This window comes from Hemitrygon akajei, chromosome 22 (genome assembly GCF_048418815.1).
Source record: "Hemitrygon akajei chromosome 22, sHemAka1.3, whole genome shotgun sequence".
NCBI classification, from domain to species: domain Eukaryota; kingdom Metazoa; phylum Chordata; class Chondrichthyes; order Myliobatiformes; family Dasyatidae; genus Hemitrygon; species Hemitrygon akajei.
The window spans coordinates 18905200-18930415 of record NC_133145.1 but is presented as its reverse complement, the minus strand read 5'-3'; the positions used below and the strand labels follow the sequence as shown (position 1 = coordinate 18930415).

General features: G+C 42.9%; 1 protein-coding gene across 4 annotated transcripts in view; it reads right to left on the bottom strand.

The window, feature by feature from the left end:
• Nucleotides 1-24833, bottom strand: part of LOC140714544 (uncharacterized) — a 153601-nt gene extending 128768 nt beyond the window's left edge. For 2 of the 4 annotated variants that reach the window (XM_073025819.1, XM_073025822.1), the window contains exon 1: nt 24720-24833. In XM_073025819.1, the coding sequence (XP_072881920.1) occupies nt 24720-24757 (38 nt within the window). In that variant the 5' untranslated portion in view covers nt 24758-24833. Of the gene's footprint in view, nt 1-23936; nt 24297-24671 lie in introns of those variants that run through there. The other 2 variants (XM_073025821.1, XM_073025820.1) reach the window with 2 other exon arrangements.
• Nucleotides 24834-25216: the final 383 nt, after the last annotated feature.

Below are 25216 nucleotides of genomic sequence, written 5' to 3'. Positions count from 1 at the left end.
GGTCTGGACCCAATGGGTTGAATGGCTGTCCTGTTCGTCATTGAAATAAGCAAGTAAACAAATAAATTAATAAAATAAATTAGGAACATAGAAAATCTACAGCACAATATAGGAAAATAAATTGTTCATTTATTTTTTCTCTGTTTTCCATACATTAATAAATCCTCAATCTTCTGCAGCCTATCAATACCATGTATTCTACTAGTTTAATAACCTTAAAAGCCACCTAATCAAAGGCTTCCTTAAAGTACATAATTTCCTTACCTATCCTGTTAATTACATTAAAAAACCTAATAAATTTGTCAAATACGATTTCTCTTTCATAAATTCATGCAGACTCTGCCCAATCCCACTAATATGTTCTCTTTCCTAGTAGATTTTAGCATTTTTCTTATACCTGATGTCAGGGTAACTTAACCTCTTTTTCTCCTTGTCTAAGTAGTGAATTTATAGTTGCTAATGTTCAGTTCCTCAGAGACAATCAAAAACTATGGAATTTGAAATTTCTGCATTGACTAGCTCCATAGGTATTATTTCAAAACTTTCAGGCTGTCATTGTTGGCATTAAACACTAATTAATCTCTCCAATACAGTACTTTTTTTTTTACAAAACACCAATTCTTTTCCGGTCATCAGTTACTTGATACCTTTGATCTTCACCAAATCTTGAAAGAAAAACAAAAAATATTTGTGTAATTTCCCTAGCATCTTCTTGCTCCCTGTCTTCCCTGATATAATTTCTTCCCTCACAGACTTTATGGAATCGACATTACATTCAGCTAATCTTTCCCATAGAAGCTTTCATTGTCTGCTTTATGTTTCTCATTAATTTACTCACATGTTCTACGATTCCTTTCCTTATCTCTTAAATGTTTCCGATCCTCAGACTTAATGCTTTTTTGGCAACATTATAAGTTTTTTCCTTTGATCTAATAATAGCATTTACTTCTCATTAGCCACAGCTAGACCAATTTTCCAGTCAAAATTTTCTGGCTTGAAGGGATATGTGTTGTAAACCATGCATTTTTAAATTTTATTATTTTTTTGTTTTTTATTATATTTTTATTGTATTTTCCAAATCTATCAAAAGCATTTCATATCTTGGTAGCTTGTTTATACTTAAGATACAGTATCAGATGAAACTAAATCACTTTTATTCTTGATCAAAAATTTCTATTAAATTATGATTGCCCTTTCAAAAAAGCCCTTTACCAAGTAGATTATTAACTCTTTATCAATGCAGATTATTAGTCTGTTCCCTGATCTCTCAACATACCAATCTAAAATAACTATTTCTTATACACTGCATCCATATATCCTCTACACTATTATTGCTAATTTTATATGTCTATTAAAGTTCTCCATGTTTATCATATTATCTTTTAAATCTAATATCCTGATTAACACAATGGTCTACAATACCACTTCTACTTGGAGATGTATAGACCTGTCCCACTGATTGATTTTACCCTTCATTGTTGTGTAGCTTCATCCAATGTAATTCCACTTCTTGAATTTCAATCTAAGCGCTCTTCTCTCTATTGGATTCTTAATTATATCCATTATTATGTATTTAATTGGTGCATGACTCTTCCAAAATTAAGTCTCCTTCATAACAGCAACTCCTTTGCTTGCATCTTTGGAAACAGCTCTATTTCCACCTTTAATATCTTTATTTTTCCCTTTCAATGTTCTTTTGAAGACCCTGAGCTGAAGTTATATGCAGGCTTCAGTTCTTTGCAGCAATGGGACCCATTCTCGGGGTTCCACGTCTGGCTATTATTTGACATGCCAAGGGTTTGGCCTGAGAGTATTGATCGTGTTTGGAAGCCTAAGTTCTCAGGGCTCTGGAGATGGGCGGATCGAGGGTCGGTGTCACAGCAGGAGACTCGTGTCGTCGGGGAGGCCAGAAAATCTCTCACTGTGGGCCCGAAGACCCAAGGTCTTTGCGATCTTCAGACACAGAACTCAAAAAAAATCGACAAAACAGACTTTTAAATTGTAAACCAGCAGGTTGTTGTTATGTCTCCCGCTTGATGTGAAAATGGAGGACATCTCCCTCTCCCTTGCCAGGGAGAGAGCCTGTGGTTTGTCAAATGTCGGATGAAATGCAAAGCCTTTGGGGTAACTTTGGTCTGTGTCTTTGCTATTGCTTAGCACACGCTTAGGCTCGGTGACGGTACCGATGCACCTTTTTTTTTGCTGGTGGGGGAGGGGGGTCATTGCTTGCTGCCATTTACGTATGGGGGGAACTGGGGGGGGATTTAGGGGTTCTCCTGTTTAATTATTGTTCATTCTTTGGGGCCCTTCTCTGTTTTTGTGCGTGTTTGCAAAGAAAAAGTAGTTCAGGATGTATATTGTATACATTTCTCTGACATTAAATTTGACCTTTGAATCTTTGGACCTTTATTCAAATACAAATCTTGGTCTCTTGATTATGCTGTCTCCATAACAGCTACATGATCATGCCATTTATTTCTATTTGCAGCACTAATTTAGTGATATTATAATGAATGCTACATGCATTTATATGAAGACCAATTTTATCTTTTTCTTTTTTTTTGCTATTTGCTATGCATGTACCCAATTTAGTAGGAGAATGAAATCCTAAGAATGTAGAAGACAATGGTGTGTTAATGAGAGGTAGCTAAGAGATGTAGGATTAAGTCAATGGGTAGAAACAATAGTGGCGGATGTACGTGTGATACGCAACTATAGACCGATTGCATATGCTAATGCAACTAAACCAGGAGATTGCTATAAAAAATGCTGTGTCCAAAGGATCGGTGGGCAATCAGCGACTAGTTCAATGCAAATTAAAGTTTAACCCTTCCTGCCCTGACTCTAATTAGAGGCACATCAATACGTGTTGCTCTTCCTTTTCTGAAACACTCTGATTGTCATTACCTATTTGGCTTCCTTAGCTATTGCTCCCTCAAAATACCAATCCTGAGCTATTACTCTGTTCTTTTTCCTTTAATTTTCTGGAATTTCCTCTCACCAGATCCCTCCCCACAACTATTTCACTTGAAAGCTTTTCTACAGTCTTGGTTATTTGATTCAACAGGACATTGCTCTCAAATCTATTCAAGTAAAATCTACCCCAAATGTACAGCCCTTTCCTCTGCACAAGTGCCAACGTAGCACAAAGTGAAACCCATTTCTTGTAAGCCAATTTTTGAGGTTGGTTCAAGGTTCAGTTAGAAATCCAGTAATGATTATCTTTGTGGTGCTTCATTTAAATTTCAAATCCAGCTGCTGGTGTCAAAACAGCGACCTCTTCCTCAAACCCAGCAAAATGAATGAATTGAACATTGACTTCAGGAAGTGGGGTGAAGTACATACCATGTCTATATCGATGGTGCTGATGTTGTGATGGCTGAGATCTTCAAATTGCTAAATGTAAATATTACCAACAATTTGTCCTGGGTGAGCCACATGGGTGCTAATGCCAAGAAAGCACAGCAGTACCTGTACTTCCTCAAAAGGCTAAAGAAATTCAACATGTCCTGACTGTTACTTACCAATATTTTTACTGATAGTCTACAAAAAGCATCTTATCTGGATACTCCACAATTTGATATGCCAAATGCTATGCCAAAGAGCACAAAAATGACAGTCTTGTTTAACCCAGTCTATCACACAAACCAATTACCTCTTTATTCATTTAGTTGGCCATGAAGGAATTGAAATATGAAAGAAAATATCTAACTTGAATGAGACAAGGACAGTGGAAGTAGACAAACCAAATGTCTTTGTTCTTGTCATATGGTTGAAGGAATGCGGGCTGCCATTTTATGAAGCTGCTCTCTAACCTCCATTTTGTGAGCTGTCTTATGAACTGGTAATGAGTCCACATCCCCCAGTGAAGAGTGAGAATTCTGCATTAGTAACCACCCTTATCTCTCTGGTGAATAAATGGAAAAATGCCTAGGTTCAAAGTCCCAGCTATCATAGGCTCCGTCTATTCTCAGGAAAGAAGCCCACCCCTAACGGGGAAAGGGAGTATGAGACTTGGGCAGAGCAGACCTCTCAGCTGTTGGATGAGTGGCAGTGCTCTGATGACGTAAAATGGCAGCGACTGGTTGAAAGTTTGTAAGGGCGAGCTGCTGATGTAAAGGCACAGAACCCCCTTGCCACTTCTGCAGCCTGCATGCAGGCACTAGAGAAGGGTTTTGGCCCAACGGGAAGCCCAATGGAGCTCATGACAGGGTTTCAGAACATGTGTCAGGAGAAGGGGGAGAAGTTTTCTGCCTACATCTTTCGGTTAGAGAGGCAGCTAAATTGCTTGCAGCGCAGAGAGGCCATTTCAGGCGGCTGAGGTGAATCAATTAAGGATGGACCAAATAGCGAAAGGCGCCCAGTCCCAAAACCTGATTGCTTGGAGTCTCCAAACTGTCTCGAAAGATGAGCCCCCCCCCCCCCGTTTATTGAGCTGATCAGAGAAGTATGAGAAGTATGATGAATGCATCAGAGGAGCGAGAGGCCTCTGTCAGCAGGGTACAGTCCTCAGTAGTGGTTCCCTATGGTGAAGTGAGCACGGATAGCCTGCCCCCACCATATGATGGAGCAGATAGGGAGGCAGATCCTCTAAGGGGACGGACTATGCAGAGGGCTTTTAGCTGCTGGTCTCATGCAAGAAGGGGAGTGGCCGTTATAGTCTGTTATAACTGTCACGAAGATGGACACTTCAGGCAGGAGTGTGAATGACGGGAAACCCCTCAGAGAGTGAGCCCCCAGGTACCTAAGCTGAGAGAGTTGTTGGGAAAACTTAAAAGAGACCCAGTGAGGGGATGGCCTGGCATACCAGAGGAGAGGGAGCACATTCCCAGCAATATATCAAGGAACACCCTAAAGCAAAGAACCTTATTCCTGAAGGCTTAGTGGGGCCAAGCTCCATTGTATCACTACAGAGAGAGGGTGTTAATGCTAGAGCCACACTTGACACAGGGTTGCAGGTCACTTTGCTGTAACGTTCATTTTACAACCATTAGTTGACGGATAATCACCCATACTAAGACCCCAGATGTCTAGTGCGGGTGATTATCTGTATGAAGGTTATTTGTCAGTGAAGCTGGAGTTTTTGGAGGCCAATGTGGGAGTGTCTGAGGTCCTTGCTAGTTTGTCTGGACCCTGTTGAGAAGGGCGGCATTTCAATTCTTGTAGGGACCAACACTCCTATTGTGAGGAGGCTCATGGGAGCCTGCAAGGAGAGAGCTGGAGAGAGCTTCCTGAGAACACTGTCCGTTCACCGGGTGTTTTGAACTGCTTTTGAGGAAGTGTGTGGCTGCATTGGGTCGGATAACGAGTTTAAACAAGGCACTGTGAGGTTCACCCAGTCCAAGTCAATTGTGTTATGGCCCGGGGAAGTGGTGAGAGTAATGGAAAACCCCAAATTTCCCAGAATGCCTGAGGGCAAGGCCCTCTTGGTGGATGCTCCAGAAGATCATGAAGAGGGGTTGGGAATGCCTGTTGGGGTACTGGTGAGGCCCAAACTGCAGAAGCCCTCGGTTGTACAGGCGAACAGGATGGCAGTGATTGCCAGGAACACTACGAAGAGGGTGGTCACCTTCAAGCAGGAGATGCCCCTAGTGCATCTTTTCCCGGTGACGATAACGTCTAGTGTCCCTGTGAGACAAGCCGGGGAGAAGCTATCTGAAAAAGGGGGTAAATTGATCACTGAGTCATTCATTTTGCAGACTCCCCGGTACCTGAGGAGGTTGGTAGAGAAGATGTTGAAACTGGAAGCTGTCTACTGACAAGTTTGATGTGGGTTGTTCCAAGCGTATTCATCACACTATCCAGGTGACCAATGACACCCCATTTAGAGAGAGGTCGCGGTGACTGGCCCCTGTATAGTTAGAAGATGTTCGACAATATTTGTGTAAGTTGAAGAAAGCTGGGATCGTCACTGAGTCCAGAACTCCCATACGCCCCCAATAGTTGTGGCCAGGAAGAAGAATGGAAAGGTACAGAAGTGTGTAGACTATAGGATTCTGAACAGGCATACTGTCCCCCGACCAGTATACGGTCTTAAGGATTGAAGACGCAGTGACCTGCCTGAGTGGTGCAAAGTGGTTCAGTGTGCTGGACTTGAGGAGTGGATATTACCAGATCCCCATTACTGAGGCTGACAAAGAGAAGATGGCATTTATATGTCCACTGGGATTCTTCCAGTTTGAAAGGATGCTCTAGGGCATATCGGGAGCCCCTGCAGCCTTCCAAGTGCGTCATGGAGAAAATGGTGGGGATATGAACTTGCTTGAGGCATTGGTGTATCTGGATGACCTTGTAGGACAAAAGGAGAGGAGGGTAAAAAGTAACTTAGCCCTTCGGAGCCTTTTGGACTGAGGTGGGATGCAAAATGTGAAGAGGCCTTTCAGTCACTGAAGGAGATGCTGACCTTGGCACCTTTGCTGGTTTTTGCAGCCTTATGTACTGCATACAGATGCCAGTAGAGAGGGCTCAGGAGGTGTCCTGTATCAGAATCAGGGCACTAGGTTGAGACCTGTTGCGTTTGTGAGCTGGAGGCTGTCGCCCTCTGTGAAAAACTATCCCACGCACAAGTTGGAGCTTCTGGCATTGAAATGAGCTGTGGCGGTTAAGTTGAGTGACTGCCTCCATGGTGCCAAGTTTTAGGTGAGGACGGACAGCAATCCCCTAACATATCCTTACCTCGTCAAAATTGGATGCCACAGGCCATCAGTGGTTGGCGGCGTTGTCTGCCTATGATTTCAGCCTGAAGTACCGGACGGGAAGAAGGAACATTGATGCTGATGCTTTGTTTCGACATGCGCCTGAAGGCCTGGACAGGGGCGAAGAGTGGGAGAGCGTTCCTGCCCCGGGAGTGAGAGCCATGTGCAAGTTTGCCATCACGGTGAAGGCAAATGGAAGGCAAGGACAGGATCAAGCAGTAGATCAATTGTGAGCTTCTGATGACACCATCCCACAAGTTTACTGTAACCTGACTGCTCTGAAGACAAACCAGTTATCAGAATTGAGTCCTGTGGAAGTGGCAGCTGCTCAGCAAGATGAAAAGGGAGACATGGCCCAAGCAAAGAAGACAAAACATGCTGCAATGCCTCCGTTACTGACAGAATTACCCAGATTGGAGTTGAGGAACCAGATTCTATACTGTATCATGTCACCTCCAGACCAGCCTCAGCATTCCCAGCTGGTTCTGTCTGAGAAGTATCAGAGGATTGTGTTGAAGTCACTTCATGATGATTCTGGACATTTGGGGGTAGAAAACACATATGGATTGCTCAGAGATTGGTTTTACTGGCCCCAATGAAGCCAGAAGCCGAGGAATACTGCAAGCCATGCATTCGATGCATACGGAGGAAGATGCTGCCGACGAGGGCAGTTCCGTTGTCCCACTTGCAGAGTGCAGGGCCCCTTGACCTGGTGTGTATAGATTTCCTGTCAATAGAGCCAGATGCCAGCAACATGGCGAATGTCTTAATCATCACAGATCACACCACCAGATATGTGCGAGTCTTCCCTACCAAGGATCAGAGGGCGTCCACAGTGGCCAAAGTGTTATGGGAGAAGTATTTCATTTATTACAGTCTCCCTAGGTGGATACATAGTGATCAGGGATGGGATTCAAGAGTCATACTGGAGTTACTGAGCATGCTCGGAGTCGAGAAGTTGAGGACTACTATCACCCGCAGGGTGCTAGACATGCTCGGAACCTTAGAACTCAGCAAGAACAAGTGGAATCAACATATTGGACATCTGATCCATTGCTACAAAAGTACACAAAATGAAGCTACCAGATCTCGCCATATTATCTGATGTTTGGACGCGAGGCGAGGTTGCCCATCACCTTTGTTTGGGACTGGTGAGGAAGACTTACCACCGAAGATTTATCTGAAGTATATGTCTGATATGAGAAGGGAGCTGAAAAACACTTATGAATTAGCTGAGGTTGTGGCTGCCAAGCAGAATCAAGGAAATAAGAGGAGGTATGATCAAAAGGTTAGGTTCTCCCAAGTCATGCCAAGAGACCGAAAACTCATAATGAATATGGGGCTACCTGGGAAGCATAAGTTGGCTGACCACTGGGCGGCTATGCCCTATGTAGTGGAGAGTCAGATACCAAACATACCCGTTTTTTAGGTGAAACCCAAGGATATGAATGGGCCTGTCAAGCTCTCCATTGGAACCACCATCAGCCTCTGTGACAAGAAGTACAGATTGACCCAGAGCCCAACCTGGAGCCTACACCCAGTAAGAGGACTCTGCAGCAACGTGGGGCAACTGAAGGACCAACAGCAGGAGAGAATAGACCAGCCCCCACCTCTGAATGGGATACTGATTCAGAGGATAAGGAAATGGAGGTGTGGTCTATGCTGCCTTTTGCTAACTCCTCACTGTTTGAGGAAGAGATTCCCAACCCTTCTCAAACTGAGGCAGGTGAAATCGGGGGGTGGGGGGGGGGGGGGGCTATCTGTGGACAGCCTGGTTTTCAGCGGGATCCTGCAAGGGATGAAGTGGGGTTCAGCCAAGGGTCATAGGAGTCCAAGTTGCAGGAGAGCATGAGTGATAGACCAGGGGAGGCCTTGCGAGGTATACCAGAAGTATCCCCAGTAGCCGAAACATGAAAAAGTAGATGCGGGGTATGGAGGTTGCAAAGTATCAGGAGACCACCGGATAGGCTGGCCTATGTAGCACCGGGGGAACAGAGTGTAGCCCCTACCGCTTTGGGGAGCTATGTCACTGCCTTTTACACCTGGGTTGCACTTTGAGATAATTTGCCAACCCTTCATGCAAAGCACAATGTCATGAGGACATGACAAAATTTGATAGGGGGAGAGTGTAATGCCCTGAGAAAGGTTTCACTGGTAATGTAATGGTCTTCCTGTAGAAGCACTGCTAATGTAATGGTTTTTCTGTAGCAGCAGTGTTTGGGTTATGGCTAGAGATAACAATGGCTTTAGAATGTGCACCGTCCAATGAAGGAAGTGTTCTTTTCTTGCTGTGTACCTGAGACCGAGGTGATCTGGGTTCCGAGGAAGAAGGGTAGAGAAGATGCCTGAAAGGAGAGATCATAGACACCAGAAAGGAGTGGACTTGGAGTGGGACTAGGAGTCAACGAAGCCTGAGGAAATCAATGAAGGACCAGCAGAGGGGAAACCGTGAGCTCCAACTTGTGCACATTAGACTGTTTCATTAAAATGGCCCTTTTCTTTTTGTTTTACATTACTAGCCCTTTCGTCAAATTAAAAATTATAAAGCTAAATCGTTTAATTGCATATGGTGTACTGTCTGTTATTTCATGGTACCCTACTGATTTGTAACAAGGTAACACATCACACAGCATCCACCCAAACAGGAGGTTTTGCACCTCAATCCCATACATTTGATGGGGCCAGAGATTGTCTTTCCTAGATTTATGCAGCCGACTGAACCTGAGGGTTACACAAGCAAGCTTCAAGAATATCTTTACTTTGGCCTGAAAGCCAGGATTTAGAGTAAAGCATCTGCTCTATAAGGTTAGTGAAGAAATAAGAACAAGGTGATTAGGGTGGCATCCTATGTTCTAGGAAAGGTTGCCTATATTGGTTCATCTATCCTGCAAATAGATTCTCAAGTACATTGAAGTGTCTGTTGAAGGTAGTCCACATCTTCAAGGCAAACAGAAAGACAGGGATGACTCCTGACTAGTAGTAGACTGTGAGCTTTGTAACCATTTGAGTCCTTAATCTTTGCCTCAGATAGCCAAAAGTTATGCTGAAATTCTTGGGGTGGTAGCAATTTCATCAGTGATGTTGACCTTCAGAGAGAGGTAACTCCAAGATATGGGAGTGTAAGATACATTTTGCATTGCAACACTTCCGAGAGTGGGGAATGTTATGCAGAAGATTAAGGCTGGTGGAGGACCTTCGGTATACTTCACTGAAAGAACCAACAATGATATGGATAGCCTACTTTTATCACCACAGTGGCAAGGTTGAAATGTGGATGCGAAGCAAACTTCAGTTCACTATGTCTATGTATGTTATTCATTAAGACTTGCAGATGTTTATTGAAGTGCTTTGTAAAAGACTTAGCTGAAGCTATAACACATGGGATTGAAAATAATTTATTGATCTAGAAATTGATTCGAGCAGCAAAAAGCAGAGAATAAGATTATTGGGGAGATACTCAAATGGCAGGAAGTGAGAAGTGAGATCCTACTGGGGCATACATTCATACATGCCTTAGATGGAATGAAAATAGGTACTAATGACATAAGCAGAAGCAGGGAGTGGTCCCTGAAAAATGATTTTGAATGTTAAGAAGAAAGTTAAAAAGCAGAATTCCAGTGTTGTAATCTCATGATTAGTATCCATGCCACATGCTAGTGAGATGAGATATAGATACATAACATAGTTCAATACATTGTTAAGCAGCTGGTACAGGAAGGAAGGAAAGCTTCAAATCTATGGATCTTTGGACTCCTTTCTAGAGTAGGTGAGACCTGTACAAACAAGATGGCTTGCACCTGAACTGGAGTGAAACCAATATCCTCACCAAGAGGTTTGCTAGTGCTACTCAGAACGATTTAAACTAGAGTGGAAGGAGGATGGGAACCACAGCAGCAGGTAGTAGAGTTGAGGGAAAGAAAGATAGCATGATAAGTAAGGTTGAAAGGAAGGACAGCAAGGGACTGGCTAATAAATATGATGGGTCTGATAGGATATAAGTACTTGTTCAATGTTGGGAATATTATGAGTATGGAGGATAAACTCAGAGCCTGGATCAGTATATGCTGTTGACATTAGAGACCTGGATGAATGAGAGACAAGCCGAGCTACTCAGAATTCCTGAGTTTCATTGTTTTAAACGTGATAGAGAGTGAGGGTGGTAAAAGAAGTGGAGGACCTACTATTAAGGGAGAATATCAAGCAGTACTCAAGAGAGGATACACAGAAGGGCTCATCCATAGAAGCAATTTCAGCCGAGCTCAGAAATAGAACTTAGAACATTACAACATAGTACAGACCCTTCATCCCAAGGTGTTGTGCCAACTTTTTAACCCAGATTAAAATCAACCTAATCCTTCTCTTCTACATAGCCCTCCATTTTCCTATCATCCAAGTAACCATCCAAGAGTTTCTTACATGTCCCTAATGCATCTGCCTCTACCACCACCATTGCCAGGGTGTTCATCAGCCACTCTCTATCTAAAAAAACTCACCTCTGACACCACCCCCCCACCCCCATACTTTCCTTCAATCACCTTAAAATGATGCCCTCTCATATCAGCCTTTTCAGCCTTCGGCTATCCACATGACCTATGCCTTGAATCATCTTGTACACCTCTACCAAGTCACCTCTCACCCTCCTTTGTTCAAAAGAGAAAAGCCTTAGCTTGTTAAACCTATCCTCTCTAATCCTGGTAGCATTCTGGTAAATCTCCTCTACAACATTTTTATAATGAGGTAAGCAGAGTAAAACACAATATTCCAAGAGTGGTCTAACCAGGGATTTACGGAGCTGCAACATTACTCACAGCTCTTGAACTCAATCTCCCAATTAATGAAGGCCAGCATACCATATGTCTTCTTAACCATATTAATTTGCATGGCAACCTTTAAGGATCTACGGACATAGACCTGAAAATCCCTCTGTTCCTCTACACTACCAAGAGTCCTACTATTAACCCTGTATTCTGCCTCCAAATTCGACTTTCCAAAGTGAATCACTTCATGTTTCTCTGGGTTGAACGCCATCTGCCACTAGTCAGCCCAGTTATGAATCCTGTCAATGTCCCATTGTAACCTACAACAACCTTCTACACTATGCACAACTCCATCAATCTTTGTGTCATCTGTAAACTTACTAGCACACTCTTCGAAGTCATTTATATATTAATAAAATCAATAAGAGAGGTGTCCTAGAACAGATCCTGTTAAACAGCACTGGTCTCTGACCTCCAGGCAGAGTAGGCTCCATCTACAACCATTCTCTGTCTTCTATGGGCAAATCAATTTTGAACCTACCCAGCCAAGTTTCCATGGATCCCAAGCCACCTGACTTTCTGAATGAACCTATCATGGGGAACTTTGTCAAATGCCTTATTAAAATCTATATAAACCACACCCACTGCTCTACCTTCAACAATGTGCTTTGCCACATCCTCACAGAATTCAATCACATTCATGAGGCATGACCTGCCCCTCATAATACCATGTTGACCATCCCTGATCAGACTATGCTTCTCCAAATACTCCTAAATCTTCTCCCTCAATTTGTCCACCACTAACGTAAGGCTCACTGGTCTATATTTTCCAGGGTTATCATTACTCCCTTCTTGAACAAAGGAATAACATTTGCCATCTGGTTCTACTCCTGTCGACAGTGAGGACACAATGATCAATGCCAAAGACACAGATGTCTCTTCCTCACCATAGAACCATAGAACATTATAGCACAGAAACAGGCCTTTTGGCCCTTCTTGGCTGTGCTGAACAATTTTTTCTGCCTAGTCCCACTGACCCCCAAACCCCTCTCATCCATATACCCGTCCAAACTTTTCTTAAATGTCTAAAGTGAGCCCGCATTCACCACTTCATCTGGCAGCTCATTCCACACTCCCACCACTCTCTGCGTGAAGAAGCCCCCCCAATGTTCCCTTCAAACTTTTTCCCCTTCACCCTTAACCCATGACCTCTGGTTTTTTTCTCCCCTGGCCTCAGTGGAAAAAGTCTGCTTGCATTCACTCTATCTATACCCATCATAATTTTAGACACCTCTATCAAATCACCCCTCATTCTCCTACACTCCAGGGAATAAAGTCCTAACCTATTCAACCTTTCTCTGTAACTCAGTTTCTCAAGTCCTGGCAACATCCTTGTAAACCCTCTCTGTACTCTGTCAACCTTATTATTATCCTTCCTGTAATTAGGTGACCAAAACTGCACACCATACTCCAAATTCGGTCTCACCAATGTCTTATACAACCTCACCATTACATTCCAACTCTTATACTCAATACTTTGATTTATAAAGGCCAATGTACCAAAAGCTCTCTTTACAACCCTATCTACTTGTGACGACACTTTTAGGGAATTATGTATCTGTACTCCCAGATCCCTCTGTTCTACTGCACTCCTCAGTGTCCTACCATTTACCTTGTATGTTCTACCTTGGTTTGACCTTCCAAAGTGCAATACCTCACACTTGTCCGCATTAAACTCCATCTGCCATTTTTCTGCCCATTCCTCCAACTGGTCCAAATCCTTCTGCAAGCTTTGAAAACCTTCCTCACTGTCCACTACACCTCCAATCTTTGTATCATCAGCAAATTTGCTGATCCAATTTGCCACATTATCATCCAGATCATTGATATAGATGACAAATAACAATGGACCCAGCACTGATCCCTGTGGCACACCACAAGTCACAGGCCTCCACTCAGAGTAGCAATCCTCCACTGCCACTCTCTGGCTTCTTCCATTGAGCCAATGTCTAATCCAATTTACTACCTCTCCATGTATAGCTAGTGACTGAATCTTCCTAACTAACCTCCCATGCGGGACCTTCTCAAGGGCCTTATTGAAGTCGATGTATACAACATCCACTGCCTTCCCTTCATTCACTTTCCTGGTAACTTCCTCGAAAAACTCCATTAGATTGGTTAAACATGACCTACCACGCACAAAGCCATGCTGACTTTTTCTAATAAGTCCCTGTCTATCCAAATACTTGTAGATCCTATCTCTTAGTATTCCTTCCAATAATTTACCTACTATCGATGTCAAACTTACTGGCCTATAATTTCTCGGCTTACTTTTTGAGCCTTTTTTAAACAACGGAACTACATGAGCTATCCTGCAATCCTCCGGCACCTGACCCGTGGATATTGACAATTTAAATATTTCTGCCAAGGCCCCTGAAATTTCAACCACTAGTCTCCTTCAAGATCCAAGGGAATACCCTGTCAGGTCCTGGGGATTTATCTACTCTGATTTGCCTCAAGACAGCAAGCACCTCCTCCTCTTTAATCTGAATAAGTTCCATGACCTCTCTGCTTGTTTGCCTTGTTTCCATAGACTCCATTCCAGTTTCCTTAGTAAATACAGACGCAAAAAACCCATTTAATATCTCTCCCATTTCTTTTGGTTCCATACATAGCCGACCACTCTGATCTTCAAGAGGACCAATTTTATCCCTTACAATCCTTTTGCTCTTAACATACTTGTAGAAGCTCTTAGGATCATCCTTCACCCTGACTGCCAAAGCAACCTCATGTCTTCTTTTAGCCCTCCTGATCTCTTTCTTAAGTATTTTCTTACTCTTTTTATACTCCTCAAGCATCTTATTTGCACTTCAAGCACCTCATTTCCACCTCAAGCACTTCCCAAGGTAACCTGAGATAGATCACATTCGGCCTGGGTTCTTACCTATCCTAATGTTTTACAAAGGTTCAGCACATCCTCTTTCTTAATGTTGACATGAAATAGAAATAGGAGTTCAAAAATAGAATAGATGTAATTACACTGATGGGATTATACTATAGGCCTCAGAACAGCTACCAAGAGGTGGAGGATCAGGCATATTATGGAAAGGTGCAAAAACAACAAGTCTGTCATAGTGGCACACTTTAATTTCCCCAGTATTAATTGGAATTTCCTTATTACAAGAAGCTTAGATGAGATATGATTTCTTCAGTGCATCCACAAAGAGTTCTTGAAATAGTATGTGGAGAGTCCACAGAGGAGAAAACATATTGGGCCTAGTCTTTGGAAAGGAGTCAGTCCGCTTTACAGATCTGATAGTGAGTAAATATTTTGAGAATAGTGACCAAAAACTCATTATATTTTAAGGTATGAGTAAGGATAAAATTTAACCTTGAGGGGAGGTACTAAATTGGAAGAGGGCAAATTATGACAAGGTAAGACAGGAGATAAGGGGTGTTGAATGGCAGCAGCAGCTGTCAAACAAGCATTACATTACAAAGATATTTTAATAGTTTGAGTGAATTCTATTCTATACTATTCGTGACTACAAACAATAGAACAGAGTATAAGGTTAATGATTAACAGCTGGAATTTATCAAACATATGTGGAGTATTTGATGTCTCTTGATGGAGTTCAGAGGATGAAGAGGGATTTCATTGAAACCTATGAGATACTAAAAGACCTGGATAGTGTGGACATGGAGAGGATGTCTTCATTTGTAGAAGAATCTACTAGCTGAGGAAACGGCCTCAGGATAAAGGAACACCTTCTAAAACAGCAATGAGGAGGATTTTTTCAGTCCTGATGAAGGGTCTCGGCCCGAAACTTTGACAGCACTTCTCCCTATAGATGCTGCCTGGCCTGCTGCGTTCCACCAGCATTTTGTGTGTGTTGCTTGAATTTCCAGCATCTGTAGATTTCCTCGTGTTTAACTGGGTGACAGTCAGGAGAGGAAATGGGAATAGGCCGCCAGTTCAGAGTAACCCATTGGCCACACCCCTCAATAATAAGTATCCCACTTCAAAAGCAAGAGAAAATCCACAGATGCTGGAAGTCCAAGCAACACACACAAAATACTGGAGGAACTCAGGCCAGGCAGCATCTATGGAAAAGAGTACAGTCGACGCTTTGGGCTGGAGATGGGGAATAGTGAAGGAGAGGGGGAAGGGGGGCATTACCGGAGTTCAAGAAATCAATGTTCATACCATCAGGTTGGAGGTTACCCAGATGGAATACAAGGTGTTGTTTCTCCAACCTGAATGTGGCCTCATCAGGACAGTGGAGGAAGCCATGGATATGCATATCGGAATGGGAAGTCAAATTAAAATGGGTGGCCACTGGGAGACTTACGCATCTTACGTATCTCCACTGGGATGTCACCACCAAGTACATCTCCCCCCTCCCCCCCCCACTTTTTGCTTTCCACAGGGATTGCTCCCTATGTGACTCCCTTGTCCATTCATCTCTCCCCACTGATCTCCCTCCTGGCCCTTATTCTTGCAAGTGGAACAAGTGCTACATCTGCCCCTACACCTCCTTCCCCCACTACCATTCAGGGCCCAAAACAGTCCTCCCAGGTGAGGCAACATTTCACCTGTGAATCTGTTGGGGTCATATACTGTGTCCTGTGCTCCTGGTGAGACCCAACGTAGATTGGGAGACCATTTCACCAAGCACCTATATTCCGTCCACAAGAAAAAGCAGGATGTCCCAGTGGCCACCCATTTTAATTCCACTTCCAATTCTCATTGTGGTATGTCTATCCATGGCCTCCTACAAAGTCGTGATGAGGCCACACTCAGATTGGAGGAACAACACCTTATATTCCATCTGGGTAGTCTCCAACCTGATGGTATGAACATCGATTTCTCAAATTTCCAGTAATCCCCCCTTACCCCTCTCCTTCACTATTCCCCATCTCCTTTTCCCTTTCTCACCTTATCTCCTTGCCCACCCTTCGCCCCCCCAGTTCTCCTCCCCCTTTTTCTTTCTTCCATGACCTTCTGTCCTCTTCTATCAGACTCCCCCTTCTCCAGTCCTGTGCCTCTATCACCAATCAACTTCCCAGCTCTACTTCATCCCTCCCGCTTCAGATTTCACCTTGTGTTTTTCTCTCCCCTCCCCACCTTTTAAATCTACTACTCAGCTTTTTTTCTCTAGTCCTGCCGAAGGGTCTCGGGCCAAAACGTCAACTCCACTCTTTTCCATAGATGCTGCCTGGCCTGCTGAGTTCCTTCAGCATTTAGTGTATCCCATTTTGGATACTGCTGGGGGGGTGGGGGCTACTGGGGGAAATCTGCAGTGGCCAGGACTCTGGCACTGAGTCTGGCTGGCTCTGTAGCTCAGAAGGGGGGGGTGGGGGTTGAGAACAGACATGCAGCAGTGATAGGGGATTCAATAGCTATTGGAGTATTCAGGAGATTCTATGGATGTGAAAGAAACCCTTGATGGTATGTTGCCTCCTGGGTTCCAGGGTCAGGGACATCTTGGATTGGGTTCATAGCATTCTAAAGAGGGAGGGTGAGCAACCAGAAGTTGTGGTACATCTTGGCACCAATGACATTGGTAGGAAAAGGGATGAGGTCCTGTAGCGAGAATACAGGGAACTTGATTGACATCTGAAAAGCAGTACCTCAAGAGGTGCAATCTCAGTAACTCTGCCTTTGCCATGTGCCAGTGAGTGTAACAGTAGGGTGATTTGGCAGATGAATGCATGGATGAGGAAATGGTGCAGGGGACAGTGTTTCAGATTTCTGAATCACTTGGATCACTTCTGGGGAATGTACGACCTGTACAAAAAAAAGAATTAACTTGAGGGAGACCAGTAATCTTGCAGAGAGGCTTGTGACAGCCATTGGGGTGGGTTTAAACTAATTTGACAGGGGGATGGGATTGGGAGTGATAAAGCAGAGGATAGAGCATTTGGTATACAAGTAGATGCAACATGTAGTGAGACTTTGAGGAAGGATAGGCACTTGATGGAGCAAAACTGCAGTCAGTGAATTGAAGTGTCATTGTGGGCTCACTGAGTCGTGACTGACAGAAGATAATAGTTGAGAGTTCAGCATCCTAGGATACACATTGTATTGAAAGGATAGGTCGTCATATTGGGTTGGAGTAGATCTGTTGGGGTTGGGGTAAAAAAAAATTAAATCCTTAGAAAAAAGTGATATGGGATCAGAAGATGTAGAATCCCTGTGGTTAAAGAAACTGCTAGAATAAAAAGACACTGATGGGAGTTATATACAGGCTTCCAAACAGCAACGAGGATGTGGAGTACAAATTACAATGCAAGATAGAAAAGGCATGCAAAAACAACAATGTTATGATAGTCACGGAGGATTTCAATATGTTCACTAGGGAGTTTGAGATAATCGGGTTGGTACTGTAACCCAAAAGGAGGAATTTCTAGAAAGCCTACAAGATGGCTTTTCAGAGCAGATTGTGGCTGAGCCTCCTTGGGAAAAGGCAATTCTGGATTGGTGTTGTGATTATCAGATTTTATTTTTTTTTTAATTTTTTTTTATTAGTTTTTCAAAACATTTTACAAAATTAAAAACCCCAAATCCCAATGAGGAGCATTAATACAGAGCAAGGTTAAGCATACAATATCAATATGCTACAGAGGAAGAGAATTTAACAAAAAGCACCTAAATTAAAGACAAGTGAGCTTAGTGTCCTCCCCAAACCCCACAACACAAGAAAAAAAAACAATTCCAGACCAACCACCACACAATATAGAGAGTATAAGTCTGGACAGTCAAACTCCCAGACTGTGAATACGCTTAGCAACAGAGGATAATAATGCCTACTACCAGAAAAGAAAGGGAGCTGAAAGCAAGGGACCGAAAAGAAAAAAAAACCCTAGTCAAGAGGAAGGTTATGAAAGTACTCGATAAAAGGCCCCCAGATCTCATGGAACTTTAAATCCGAATTGAGAACTGAATAATGAACGAATATGAGTTTCTTGGAGGAAAGCAATGTCAGCTTTGAGTTGTTTAATATGTGAGAATACCTTCCTCCTTTTAACAGGGTGGTTCAGTCCCTTTACATTCCAGCTCACAAATTTAAGTGCACTAGCCATTATCAATTACTAATGCATAAAAGGCAGCAGGCATATAAAAAATCAAGCGGTACAATAGCAGTCTGGGAGCAGAGATGTAAACATAGATTCGTAAGGTCAAAATATAAACATGTCCTAACCAATAAAGAAATGTTGGAACTGGAAAACCCACCCCACCCACACAACCCAGAACTAGACGGCTACCAAAACAAGTAGCTAGCTCTACCAAAGAAATTAACCTAAATACAACTTCCAGATCTGTGTCATTGACAGCAGTTCCGTATAAATGCTATAACAAACAGTAACTAGTTTATGCACTAGGAAACATAACTACAGATTAGAACACCTTCTGCCGAGATATACAACTTAATACAGAGAAAATCGGAAAAAAACCAAAACTAATCTACCCGCGAAATATTATAGAAGGATAAAGTAAGAGAAAGGGAAAAAAAAAGGTAAGAAGGAAAAAGAAAAAAAAGAGGAAGGGGAAAATTGTAAATTCAAGACGAGTATTTATCAACCGTTTACCGAGAAGGGAGAAAAAAACATTCAGAGAATGGAAAAAAAAGGGGGTGAAGAAAAGAAAAAGATAAAATAAATAAGTATTTAAAACAGGAAAAATAAATCAGCAGTTGAACTGTGAACCGACAAACAGGGAGGCCTTCACTAAAGACTTCAAACCTCCAAAACAAGTTAGATTTAGTTGTAGAACTCTGTAGGTAAAGTTATACAGAGGTGAAAATAGATTACACACACACCAAATCCCGGGAGAGATTGTCAACGGCCTTTAGAGTTTCAGTGAATAATGTCTGAGTGATTCAAGTGAATTCCGAGTCCAGAGAAAGTAATTTTACTACGAGGAGTACTTATCCACCATTTTAGGAAGTCCGATCAGATTCCGAAGATGACTGGATAGCCGGAAGACTTGCCACAAACGCTTCGGCTTCCCTCGCTGATTTGAACCACTTGAATTCCCCGGTATTAAACTTGATTCTTAGGTCAGCAAGATTACGAAAGGAAGGTTTGAAACCACGATCAAAAAGCACTTTCATTACGCCTTTATACTCAGCGCGCATCTTTAAAGTCTGGGGTGCAAAATCTTCCACAAAGCGAATGGTTGTATCCTGGAAAGAAAAAGAGCCTCTGCGACGTGCCTCCACAATCAGACTGTGTTTTACCTGGTATTGATGGAAACACAAGATTACTGGTCGCGGACGGGTGCCCAGAATTCCGGGGGGTACATTAACTCTGTGTGCCCGTTCGAGCTCGGGCGGGTTTGGAAGCAGATCCTTCCCGAATATCTCACAGAGAAACTCGGCGAAAAACTTCACGGTTCACCCCTTCTCAGTTGCCTCTGGTAATCCCAGAATTCTGATGTTGCAGCGTCTGCTGCGATTTTCGAGGTCCACCATTTTGGAAAGAAGTTTATTAGATTTTTCCTCTAAGCTGGAACAGAGAGTCTCCAAGTATCGAACCCGACTTTCTAAAGCTTCAGAAGTCGAATCGATGCGAGATAAGTGTTCAGCATGTTTGTCCACTTTATCATTGATCCGATCCAGTTTGTCTTCTAACTGTTTGAAAGCGGTTTTAATTTCCTTTAAGATTTCGTCTCGGAGATTTGCAAGCGCCTCCATCGTCACGCCCGACGAAGTCGTAGTTTCTTTTCTCCCGGATTTAGAACTCTTGCTAGACATTGTAGGTTAGATATATTCACAGGCAAGTAAGAGATACCGAAATAATTCCTATCTAAGCTTTATAAAATAGAGACATTTAGTGCAAAGGTAGCGACAGTAACGGAACAAAAGTTCGGAGCAGCTAAGCGATCGCCATCTTACCGGAAGTCTCGTGATTATCAGATTTGATTAGGGAACATAAGGTAAAGGAACCTGAAGGAGGCAGTGATCATAATATGATAAAATTCACACTGCACTTTTAGAGGGAAAAGCAGAAATCAGATATATCAATTTATAATGGAGCAAAGGGAACTACAGAGGCAAGACAATGAGCTGATCAAAGTTGATTGGAATAGGACACTGGCAGGGATGATGACAGAACAGCAATCGCTGGAGTTTTTGGTAGCTATTTGGCAGGTGAAAGATAGATTCATCCCAAATAATTAGTATTCTAAAGACAGGATGACAAGGGAAGTCAAAGACAGTATAGAAGCAAAAGAAAGGACATGCAATATAGCAAAAATTAGTGAGAAGCTAGAGGAGTGGGAAGATTTTAAAAACCAACAGAAGGTATCCAAAAAAATGCAATAAGGAGAGAAAAGATGAAATCTTTAAGACAGCCAACAGCAATTAATCGTGCAGATGACACAACATTGGTAGGTCTTATTTCCAACAATGATAAGACAGCCTACAGACACCTTAACACAGTGGTGGCAAGAAAGCAACCTCTCCCTCAATATCAAAAAAATTCGAAGGAGTTGATCGTAGATTACAGGAGGAACAGAGACAGGCTGTCTCCTATTGACATCAATGGGACTGTAGTTGAGAGGGTGAGTAGTTTCAAGATCCTCAGTATCATTGAAGTCCTGCCAAAAGGTTTCGGCCCAAAACGTCAACTGTATTTTTTTCCATAGATGCTGCCTGGCCTGCTGAGTTCCTCCAGCATTTTGTGTGTGTTACTCCTATTTCCAGCATCCGCAGATTTTCTCTTGTTTGTGAATGAACTACACCCCAGCATTCTGAAAGAAGTTGCTGAAGAGATTGTGGAGACATTAACAATAATCTTTCAAGAATCACTAGATTTTGGAATGGTTCGAGAAGACTGGAAAATTGCAAATACCACTCCACTCTTTAAGAAGGGAAGAAGGCAAAAGTCAGGAAATTATAGGCTAATTAGTCTGACCTCAGGAGTTGGGAAGATGTTACAGTCCATTGTTAAGGATGAGGTTTTGGGGTGCTTGGAAGCACATAATAAAGTAGGCCAAAGTCAGCAGGTTTCCTTAAGGGGAAATCTTGCCTGACAAATCTACTGGTATTCTGTGAGGAAATAACAGTCAGGATAGATAAGGGAGAGTCAGTGGCTGTTTATTTATATTTTCACAAGGCCTTTGGTAAGGTGTCACACATGAAGCTGCTGATAAGAGCTTATTACAAGAAAGATACTATCATGGATAGAAGATTGGCTTACTGCAGGAGACAAATTCGTGTTCTACAGGGGTTGGGATTGGGGATGCTTCTTTTCACGTAGTATGTCAATGATTTGGATGATGGAATTGATGACTCTGTGGCCAAGTTTGCAAATGATACAAAGTTAGGTAGAGGTGCAGGTAGTGCTGAGAAGTACGGAGTCTGCAGAAGGAATTAGGCAGATTAGGAGAATGGACAAATAAGTGGCAGATAGAATACAGTGTGAAGATATGTATGTTCTTGCACTTTGGTAGAAGAAATAAAGTCATAGACTATTTTCTAAATGGGGAGCAAATCAGACATCAGAGATCCAAAGAGACTTGGGAGTCTTCATGCAGGATTCTCTAAAAGTTAACTTGAAGCTTGAGTTGGTGGTAATTCAATTTTAGCATTCATTTGAGAGGACTGGAATATAAAAAGCAAGGATGTAAAGCTGAGTTGTACTCACTGGAGTTTAGAAGAAAGGGGGGAGGTGTTCTCATTAAAATATTGAAAGGCTTAGATAGAGTGGATATGCAGAGAGAATGTGCCCTATAATGGGGGAGTCTATGATCAGTGGACACAGTCTCAGAATACAAGGACATCTCTTTAGAACAGAGATGAGGAGGAATTTCTTTAGCCAGAGGGCAATAAATCTGTGGAATTCATTTCCACATATGGCTGTGGAGGCCAAGTAATTTGGTACATTTAAAGTGGAGGTTGATTAGTAAGGATATCAGAGATTACAGGGAGAAAGCAGGAGAATGGGGTTCAGAGGGATAATAAATCATTCATGATGGAAAGGAGGAGCAGGCTCAATGGGCTGAATGACATTATTCTGCACCTATGTCTAATGGTGTTATGGTCTAAATGTCTGTCACCTTCTGTTTTGATACATTCAATGACTTTACCTCCATAACTCTGTAAGGTCAAGATTAGAGCCCACTGGCATTAGGAATCTATATGCAAACCTAAGGTTTTGGCATTTTATTAGCCAAAGAGATCCTAAAATATAGGAAATGAGAATGAAATGGACCAACTCATAAATCAGCTATATTATTAACAGGCACAAGTTATGAAACCAGGTTTCCTTCCAGTGCAGTTAAACATCAGGCCAAAAGAAAGCTCCTAATTATATACTTCTAATTAATGTGAGCAACAAAGAGCCTGTCTTGAGACAGTTGAGACAAAGAGCAACAATTGTATTGAACAAGATATGTAATTGAGAGGATTAGCTGCACTATATAGTTTCAAACTACTGTATAATTTCCCTGACTTGCACATGCCTTATAAAGACTAATTCCAACGCTGAACTATGTAGAGATTTTGTCTCTAGTGGGCAACACTGTCAGCTCATTGCTAATATCTAAAATATGCCCAAATTTATTTCCCAGTGGGAAAATTCAAGGAAAGGCGATACAGTGGTTAACTTACTTGACTTGAATTCCAGAGGCAAGACTAATAACCCAGAGACATGAGCTCCTACCCCAATTTAGTAGTTGTGGATTCCAGTTACAGTTTCTTCCATGGGCTCAGTAATACTGACCATCGATTGCTGTATAAGCTCACCTATTTGTTGTTTGTGGGACACTACACCCACACTAACCAAACTTAATTTCCCTCGGAAATAGTCTATCAAGCCATTCAGTTGTATCAAAACTCCAATGTTATGCAAAATAAAAATCAAACTGGACAAACATTGACCTAAGTACCAAATTCAAGCACAGTGAAGATGCGGCCAACTTTGCAAAGACCCCTCACAAGCTTCTGCGGATCTTTATGTAAACCAGGGGCTCAGTGTAATAAATTAAACAACAACTTGCCAGAAATGTATCTCCAGAATCACACCTTTTAGAATCATTGCCATACACCTCTGTTACAATACTTGTCCAACCAGAAGTTGCAAATAGGAGTCAATGCTCCTGTTCTTCTGGGACACAAGAGGCAGTGGTCCTGCAAGTACTCAATATTGAATCTAGACCTCAAGTCTCATGTTAAACTAAGAAGACTGATGATTAGTAGTAAGCTATGGGAATAAGAGGTCATGGGAATCAAGCAGAAATTAAATTTGACTGGCCACAATCCTACTGAATGGTGGGTTAGGGGGTCTAACACCCTGTTCTTCCTTCTCTTTAAGTCTTGACTGTGCTACAAACACAGGTCGATAAACTGAGCAAACCTAACCCAGAACCATCACTCACAGCCATGGGCTCGTTTTAACCCATCTCAACACTTGGACACAGTATTGGCCCCATCCTCCAGCTTGACCTGGACATGCTGTTTTGCCCATGCTCACTCACCTCATTCATGTGCCGTACTGGACATCCTTGATTACAGGGTCAGTTCAATCCACCATCGCCCAATCCTAGGCACAATACTGGGCCCAGTCTTCACTACCCAGATATACTTTATTGATCCCGTCATCCTGACTTCAACAGGCATTAAGCAGATTTCCAACAAGATGTCATGTTGGGTGGTCCAAACACCACTTGCATATTGTCTTCCTTACAACCTCATATTTCATCTAGTTGCAAAACTATGCCCACCTAACATGGTATTGGGGTCATTGGAGACACAATGTACTGGGTTCACCATCACCTCATCAACTGGTTATGGTACAGAAATGATACTCCCACTCCACATTAGCACAACTCCTTTCCCCACTTGGGCCCATACATTGATTAACGTGACATAGTATTGCCTCATCTCTTCAACTGGGTACAAGGTCATGCACCTCATCTCACTTAGCACAATAATGACACTCCATCCCAATCATGCACAGTTGCTGGGTGCAGTATAAAGCAGTCCTTCCACTCAGACATAATGTTGAAACGCATCTAATCCTACCCCTCCTGGTCACTCACAGTTTGGCACCTAACCCACCCTACCAAATCCCATCTACCTCACCCCTCCCCACCCCATGCCACTCCACTCTGCCCCACCTCAACCCTCCTGGACACAGAACTGGCACTCTATCCAACCTACTAATGCTGGATCGGAACGCCACACCCCACTCCCCCGCCCCAATGCCCTACCCCGAGCACGGTTTGGGGTTCCCCTGTAATCCCGGGCCATTCTCTTACTCCGCCAAGGATGCGGATCCAACCTGACGCTTCGCCATTGCCACCTGACACTGGAACGCGGCCTGGGCGCTCGACCCGGTCGACACCGACCCGTAGCGGACAACCGCCAGCCCCGAGAACACGCTCGTGCCGTTACCTAGCAACAGACGCGCTTCGTCGGCAACGCCGTGAAGCATGATGGGAAGAGGCTCCGAGTTTAGGGACACAATACGTTGAATTGACTTTATTTCTTACATCCTTCACATATTTGAGGAGTAAAAATCTTTACGTAACATCTCCGTCTAAATGTGCAATCGTGGTAATTTATAATATACAGAACAGTCAATGTAATATAGAAATACACTCAAATCAACGTGAGTTAATCAGTCTGATGGAAGAAGCTGTCCCGGAGCCTGTTGGTCCTGGCTTTTATGCTGCGGTACCGTTTCCCGGATGGTAGCAGCTGGAATAGATTGTGGTTGGGGTGATTCGGAGCCCCAATGTTCCTTCGGGCCCTT